The sequence below is a fragment of the Sinocyclocheilus grahami genome, unplaced genomic scaffold, assembly GCF_001515645.1.
Source record: "Sinocyclocheilus grahami isolate Dianchi unplaced genomic scaffold, SAMN03320097.WGS_v1.1 scaffold571.1, whole genome shotgun sequence".
In the NCBI taxonomy this organism is placed as follows: domain Eukaryota; kingdom Metazoa; phylum Chordata; class Actinopteri; order Cypriniformes; family Cyprinidae; genus Sinocyclocheilus; species Sinocyclocheilus grahami.
This window is the reverse complement of record NW_015505750.1, coordinates 502,520-510,729: the sequence shown is the minus strand read 5'-3', so window position 1 is coordinate 510,729 and position 8,210 is coordinate 502,520. Positions and strand designations below refer to the sequence as shown.

General features: G+C 38.7%; 1 protein-coding gene across 1 annotated transcript in view; it reads right to left on the bottom strand.

The window, feature by feature from the left end:
- LOC107556507 (calnexin-like) overlaps nucleotides 1-7,979 on the bottom strand; it is a 24,022-nt gene extending 16,043 nt beyond the window's left edge. The window contains exons 1-12 of the mRNA XM_016239644.1: nucleotides 7,818-7,979; nucleotides 7,118-7,291; nucleotides 6,874-6,947; nucleotides 6,573-6,631; nucleotides 6,295-6,436; nucleotides 6,132-6,213; nucleotides 5,745-5,937; nucleotides 4,680-4,869; nucleotides 4,302-4,415; nucleotides 2,271-2,427; nucleotides 1,855-2,070; nucleotides 1,641-1,757 (exon numbers count right to left, since the gene is read on the bottom strand). Of these exons, the coding sequence (XP_016095130.1) occupies nucleotides 1,641-1,757; nucleotides 1,855-2,070; nucleotides 2,271-2,427; nucleotides 4,302-4,415; nucleotides 4,680-4,869; nucleotides 5,745-5,937; nucleotides 6,132-6,213; nucleotides 6,295-6,436; nucleotides 6,573-6,631; nucleotides 6,874-6,947; nucleotides 7,118-7,291 (1,518 nt within the window). The 5' untranslated portion in view covers nucleotides 7,818-7,979. The remainder of the gene's footprint in view (nucleotides 1-1,640; nucleotides 1,758-1,854; nucleotides 2,071-2,270; nucleotides 2,428-4,301; nucleotides 4,416-4,679; nucleotides 4,870-5,744; nucleotides 5,938-6,131; nucleotides 6,214-6,294; nucleotides 6,437-6,572; nucleotides 6,632-6,873; nucleotides 6,948-7,117; nucleotides 7,292-7,817) is intronic.
- Nucleotides 7,980-8,210: the final 231 nt, after the last annotated feature.

Here is an 8,210-nt window from a genome sequence, read left to right as displayed (position 1 = left end):
CAAGCACTCGTCGGAAATGTAATGCCCCTTACCATAATCGCGAGCTTCATCTTTCAAAATAAATGTAAAGACAGAGTCCGAAAGGGGAACAGAGTCACGTGACAGACACAGTGATGAAGCTGGTATGTGTTTGTGATGTGACCCCCTCTCTCTCTCCCCCTCTCTCTCTCAATGTGCAAAACTCCACATTTGAACAGTCAATAGCAAATACTTAAACTAATAACAAAACAGTAGCTGATTCAGAAGCGCCAGATTGTCATAGCAAAGTCAGAATTACCTCCTCTCCTAGGTTCACGAAACGGTCGTCCATAAAATGCATTGCTGTTCTGTTGTAAGTCATCTTAAAGATTCGTAAATGCATCTACTTTCGGAAGGCCAAATAAAGTGCTTTTGCTTTCGCCTAGAAACACACAGCGTCTCCCTGACATGCTGCTTCAACACTAACTGCGGTTTAGGGATGGGCGTATCGATCCAAAGTATCGATATATCAAAACTGATGCGAGTATCGAAAGTATCGATACTCAAACTAAAAATATCAATACTAAGGTGTGTTTTATTTACCAGTGATTTTGTTAATTCAACAACAAAAAAAATTATAATAATGCGTACAATATGCATTGAATTGGACGAATAACCTTTGTTAGCGAGTAATTGTGTAGGATAGAACTATTTTCCTGCTCATCTGAAGACACGCAAATGTTGCAAGACAGAACTAATCAATCACAGAGAGCGTTCACTCACTGCTGACAGTGCACTCAAACAGGGCTGCGTTTCCCAAAAGTATCATAAGAAAGCATTAAAGCTTTTGGGAACGGCAGCCCTGAACAATGCTTATCAGGACAGAGAAAAAAACCCCCATAGTTCAACGGTAGTATTTGTAGATTTGAATCATGTGTAAACAAAATTATAACCTAATAAATTACAATTAAGGCGTATTGAATGTTAAAATGCGTTTTAAACAAAGTTAAGTGCTTATCATCACCCATTTTACTCTTAGTAATTTAATACATTTCATAATTTAAAAGTTTAGTTCAGAAGTATCGAATCGATATCGACGATACTGCCTTAATATCGGTATCGTATCGAAAACAAAATAAGTGGTATCGCCCATCCCTACTGCGGTTACTGAAACTACGCCTTCTTTCTTTGCGTGAACATTTGGGCCGCATTATGCTAATATTTCCACATAGTGAGGTAGATATGTGGGGGCGTGTTAGAACGAGCCATTTTATGGGGGCGTGGCAGAGTCTTAACTTTGATAAAGAATATCTCTTTGGTTTTGAGACTTTAGTCTTTGCAACTTCAGGGATCTTATCTATGCACAATCAGCTTGTAACACTCCAAAGAGAAAGGAAAACTTGAAATCGCATCATATGACCCCTTTAATCGTGCATGTGTGTAGGCAGAGTGTTTGTTTTATTCTGCTTCTCTTGTTATCCGCTTTGATTATGGTTAAACAGGACAGAATCTTTCTGTTGTGATGAAAACAGACCATGTAATGAATTATTACGCTGTACCCACACATCTATATGATTCACAGCAAAATACTGACAGCCTAAATATAGCTGTCCCTCAGGCCTGCTATATCAAATGTTTTATTTTGCATTGAATGGGATCTCCTCTGTGGGGTCAGGGCATACCTTTGGCCAGCAGAAGAGCACAGCCAGTCCAATAGGCAAACCAACGGTAAGGATGTAAACCACCCACAGCCAGGGCCTCTCTTCCGCAGCCAGTGCCAACTGACTGAACACTCCAGGCTAAGAAAGAAAAAGACAGTCTGAGAACGTCAAGCGAACTAAAGCCCAATGAGCAATAATGCCCAGAGCAAAACGTGGGTGAGAGGCAGAGGCATACCTCATTGGCACTAGCCACCAGTTTTTTGAGTCCCCAGCTGTCTGCTGCCCAGCGGTCCGCCACTTCCTTTTCTGAGGTAATGATGAAATTGTCAAAGTAAATGTCAGAAGTCATAGACCACAGCTCCAGACCCACAGCTCTGAATGACTCCATGCTAAACGGATGAAGATCCTCAAAATAGTCAGGGTTTGCAATCTTCCGTGGACTCCACACACCCTTTAAACAAAGACACAAAGTCGTTGAATATAATTTTTTGTGATACTTAAAGACCTTTGGCCAGTGTATCCAACTCATTAATTAAAAATTTGGCTAAAACAATGGCAGTTTACAACAAAGACAGGCTGAGTGTGACATTTGCTTGTACCGATTAAAATATGGGTGCTTTAGCAACATCTCCAGACTCCAGATGTCAATACCTGGTAGTTGGGGTTGTCTATGAGAGGAGCTTTCCATTTGCCCTTATACTGAGGATTATTGATCATGGGCGGCTTCCATTCACCACAGCCAGGAGCAGCTGAACATGCTGGATTTGGCACCTGAGGAGCCTCCCATTCTCCATCCATTTCTTCATCCCTGAGAGAGAGAGGGGGTGAAGAGAATATTACCAACAAGGGCCTATAAAAGGAGTAAAAATACAGTTCAAATAAAGTATAAGGTATTACATAGTGTACTACAGATGATTGTCTACCAATTCTATCAAAGAAAGGGAGTTTAGGCTGACGTGTACAACATGATTCATGGAATAATTGCCTAATAATAATGTGTTTGGCATTGTACAAAATTTGCAGCACCCAAGATAACCGAGTTTCTCATCTGAGCTGACTCGGGGGTCTAATACAGGCACGTCAATGTCAAAATGATCGAGATGGCCAATCAAGTTCAATCAAATCAAAAGATTTTTATGTTCACAAAGGCCAAGCATGAATTCCAGCACAATGCTTTTATTTTAACTGTAAGAGTGTGAGGTAAACTGCAAGTATGTAGCTATATCATATTTGACAGCTGTGTTACAATGGAAATGTTCAACGACTGATAGAAATATCCAGGGATGCAATCTACTTAACATTTGTCAAATTTCACTTGTGGTTCAGCGGATCACAAAACTCACGGTTTTTGAGTCACGGATCGGATTTATCAGCAAGAAAAAATACTTCTTTGATGCCACAGCAAAAACTACTAGCCTAACTAAGAAAGATCAAACATGACTAAAGACAAGTGAACAGTAAGTAAAAAAATAAGAACAAATACACAAATTACAAGCATAGATAAATACAACAGAACAAAGTTACAAATAAAACAAGGTCCAGCAGTAGTATTCAGGCACAGAAATGTAATAATTAAGTGTGAAATAACACTGCATAGTGTTCTCTCTATAACTTAAACAAAGCTGTGTTTTGTTGTTTGATTAGCATTAATGACAGCAGCAGGTATTTATAGGCTGCTGTCCGTTTAAGACCTGATGCACGGATCCAATTCCGATTTGTTTTTCCAGTTGTTTTCGTTCACATTATACATAACGGACTACGTTTACCAGAACAATTTTCGAGGTGGGTAATTTGTCATAATTTTGTTTGTGTGTGTCTGTTCAAACGCAAAGAGATGCGGAAGAGGATTCGGGAATCAGGAATAAATGTGTGCACATTGTAAATGTTAATATTATTCATATTATTATAATTTTGTGAAAATGCACTTCTAGAAAATGAAATGAACAAAACTCAAAGTTTCCATTCTCAGGGCTACACTAGGACATGGTAAACTGTGGCTTTGGCTCAAGTGTGTTTATAGGTTGTGGTTAGGACAGTCATTTAGCCTATTAAAATAAATAATTATTTGCAAATAGTTCAAATGTATTACTTCACAATAAATTCTACTCTTTTCATTTTCGACAATAAAACTTCAAGTGTCTACAAACTTTGTATTTTTCTATTTCCATGTCTGGTCAGTACTCAAAAAGAGACACACACATGAAACTTAAAATTCTGTTATGTCCTTATGCCATCCCAACCTGAAATATAATTTTTCATGAAATTATTCATGACCGTGTTCTTATTTTTTTTACTGATGAAAAAGAAAAAGACTGACAAAAATTCCTTAAAACGGCAACAATGCCCTTGGAAATCAATTTAAGGTGGCACATGTTGGCCCTTAATGAACAAGTTAATTTCTGTCATTGCTGTGAACTGACCACTACACATAATATGAAAAGCTTTGGCAGTCAACTGTCCACGACAGGTCTAAACCCGCTATAGTAAAATCCCAGAAAATACTGAGATATGATCTGTCAATTTCGCACACACATACTTCAAGAATCCATACATTATTATTTTACAGTACTTATAAAATAAATATTTAAACTGGCAAATAAATTGATCCTCATTATTACTGAGAAGCTCCTCATTGTGCACTGACACAAGCCACTAGATTAAAGGAAACACTTTAGTTCTTACCAGTCATCAGGCTTTTCTGCAGTGGGTTCAGACACAAACTCTGGCTCATCATCCAACCAACCATCAGGCTTCACTGCATCAGGATCAGGCACCTTAGCTGGGGCATCCTCATCCCTAGGTAGATAAAGAAAAAAAATAGGTCTTGACATACCACTGCTGCCATTCTCTTGACAAGATAACATGATGACCTCATCATAAATTCACATGGTTCCTTTCTCATATGACTACCAGTGAAATTAAATACAAACTGTGAAGGTAGTAGTCACAACTGTATGACGCAAGTAACTCTGGCATGTAAACATTCATGTAAATGAAAAGGGAAGAAAACACAAGCTGCCAAATACATTCTCTCCATTTTGGTTCTTTCATAGACCTCACCAGTCATCAGGTTTGACTGCTTCTGGGTCAGGGATTTTGGCTCTCTCATCCCAGTCCTCTGGCTTGGAGTCTTTGGGATCGTCAACCTCTTTTGGCGGGTTCACAGGTGGAACGACATCAGTCAACAGACTTCCCCTGCTAACACTGGACTGGTCTACAAAGATCTCATAGCTATTGTCTGGATTTAAAACTGAGAAAAAGAGAGTACAAATAATTATTTAATAATTTACCATTGAATAATATTATATAAATTGTTACATGTAGGCAAGATTGCTTTCAATTAAACAAAAAAATGGCTGTACATTAATGTAACATTTCATATGTAATACGGTGAAACAATTTTTAGATTTCACCGCCAATTATAACATTTGATTAATTCAATTATTTATTATATCTATATAATATTTGTAATAATAATAATACTGATTAGTAATGAGTTCCCACATGCTTTCTATTATAGGAATATAATGGTGCTTTTCCACTGTGTGGTACGACTCGGCTCGGCACGGCTCAGTACGGCACGGCACGTCTCAGCTCGGCACGGTTTGCGTTTCCACTGCAGTTCAGTACCACTTTAGAGTGGGTGGGATTATTCACATGTCGTTATAGTTGCGCCGCCTCTATTGCCGCGACTCCTAAAAAAAACCTTTTTCATTCCGCTTCGCCCCAACAAGCTCTCACTGGATCCGCTCCTCTGCTATCAACGAGAGGAACGTCTGTTCTTCCGCAACAGACAACAAAACTTTTTGGTTCTTAAAAAAAGGTGTGCTCGTTCAAAACAGTTGCGTTCGATCCTTCGCTGGCTGTGCTGATTTAAATCTAGCGGTTCTGTTGTTTTTGTGTCGCAAGTTCAGTGACGCAGGTAGTGACAATTCTCTCCGGCCAATCCGTGATCAGCAGAGTTTACACGTCACGTTTTGGTAACGGTACAGTTCGCTTGGAACCCCAACCGAGGTGTTACTAAAAAAAGTGCCAGGTACTGTACCCAGTGGAAAACCCCCCAAAAAGTGAACCGTACCGAGCCGTACCATGCAGTGGAAAAGCACCATAAGTGAGTGTACGCACAAAGTGTATAGAGGTGAGTCTTTTTATCAGTGTAGATCTTCTTCAGATCAACATCTGCTCGTTTGGAATGTTTTTCTTCCACATCTCCATTAAGGGGGTTTTTATGTCTGAAGATGAAGTGCAGTTTGTAGTCCTCTCCACATTTGTCCGGCCCAAACATGATACTGTACGGTGTCCGGTCATGAAACCGATCCTGTGAGTCAAAAGACACACATTACCCCTAAAATTTGTGATATCACTTATTTCCTTTACAATGGCAATTTTATACCGTACTGCTGTTCAAATCCAGTATCTTACTATTTCAATTTCTATAAAATCTATTTTTTGTATTTCATGTTATGCTTTTATAAATCTGTTCTGATCATCTAAAGCAGTCGATGAACATACCAGGTCTAAATCTTCTGAGTCTGACAATAACTTCATGTAAGCGCCACCACAGTCAATTCCATTTTGAAAATTGACCTCATACCTACAAAGATTGGATTTTGTTAGAATGCACAATCTTTATTTTTCAAATTTCATAGAAATTGCAACTAAGAACCCCACTCACTGCACGATAAGAGGCTTGTCCTTAAATACGAACGGTCTGTTAAGCAGAGCCGCGATGGCATGGTGCTTAGCACGAGATTTCAGCACCAAGCCCAAATCACCAGGCACCTTGTTTTCCTTCAGGGGCTCAACCTCCCATTTACCTAAAGGCATGAAAGACATATAGAAACATGTTTTTAGAAGTCGGGTTAAGGATAAAATATATTTTCAGCATTATTTAATAACAGATAATCATAAAGAAACACTCAAAAATCAAATAAACCATGCTGGAAAACTAACCATCATATTTTGCAATATCTTCATCAGCATCCTCTTTCATTGTTTTAGACACCTGCCAACTGCAGAAAATAAATAAATAATAAAAGCTAATAAAGCTAATAAATAATTAAGAAAGCATGCTGTGTGAGTAGAATATATATTCAAAATACATTTTGTGATCATTAAATCATCGTTGATTGGACAAAATTCTGAGGAGTGCAGAATCAGCTATCAATATTTTTGGTCAGTTTACCTGCAGAAAAGCTGCACATTTGAAAACGTGTATATTATTAGAATAAAAATCTGATTAAGCTTTACAAACCTGCTCAAATACTCATCATCAAACGTCGCAGTGAAGTACACCTCTCCTGTTGGAACTGGGGTCTTGTATGTTACCTACGCTTGTCAAATAATGCATATTTACATACAACCCGAAGAAGCTCATAGCTCACGCTATTTTGTTTGAACACTAATCATAGAGAACTCTTCTGATACACATTTCATTATTTCAGATGAGAAATGTCCATTTGAACAAATTCTTATATTTTGAATGAATGGTATCTTACCTGAAAAGACACATTGGCATCTGCTTCAGAGCTTTCTCCACTGTCTGCCTCGATGTCCACATCTCCATCTTCCACTTGAGCCTCCTCTTCATCATCCAGCTCTTCTTTCTGGGCCCATGTTGCCATGGAGATGCAGAGTAATAAGAGACACGTCCAGCCCCACCGCAACTTCATCTACAAAAAACATGCAAAAAAGAGCGTGACCAAAAGACAACACCTCAATAAAATTTTTTTAATTTCATCTTTGTGGAGGTACATCTTATCTTATGACACGATGACCCCGATATTGATCGACACATCTGCCATCAGAAGATGATCTTATTGTTTACTGTTTCAATAATTTACTTAAGGTTTTATTAAATATTGATAGTTGCTCAGAACAGCAAATAGCAGACATTATGCCAGCAGAAAAATAAGATAATCTTCACAAAAATTTAAATGCCATATTTTACATTTAATCACAACTGCCTCCAGCTCGTTGGTGTTTTGGGTTTCTTAAAATAACGTCATGGTTTCATATTTTAAATAAGATCATTTATAATATTGACAACAGTACATTACAGTAATAACGCCCTCCGGCTAGCTGCGGTACAGTTAGCTGGGTGATGACGATGATGATGAAGATGATGATGATGGTGGTGGCTGTCTGCACGTTCAACGTTTAAAGTGTTTAGCCAAACAAATGTTTTTGCTCACTCACCTCCTCCAGCTGAATTAATATTTGCAATATTTCGGTTAACTGTAGCTCAAGCGGATGGGTTTGTCATCCAGTGTTTCGGCGCGAAGAGTCCGCTATGAATGAGAGCGATAGCCAGTGTTATCAGAAGCGCAGGATGCCACTGACAACCACCCCTCTGCGATAAAAACCCCTTCCACAACACCTGTCAAAATAAAAGTCCCCATCATATATCCAGGCATGAATTCGGAACCGCATACTAACCTACTACTTTTACCACATTGTTACATGGTAGAATGCTGGCACGCGGTTCCAAATTCAGCAATTATTTAGATGCGGTCATCTGCTCCTCTATGATAAAATCCCCTTCCGCATCACCTATCAAAATAAAGGTCCCGTTTATTTACCCAACCTTTT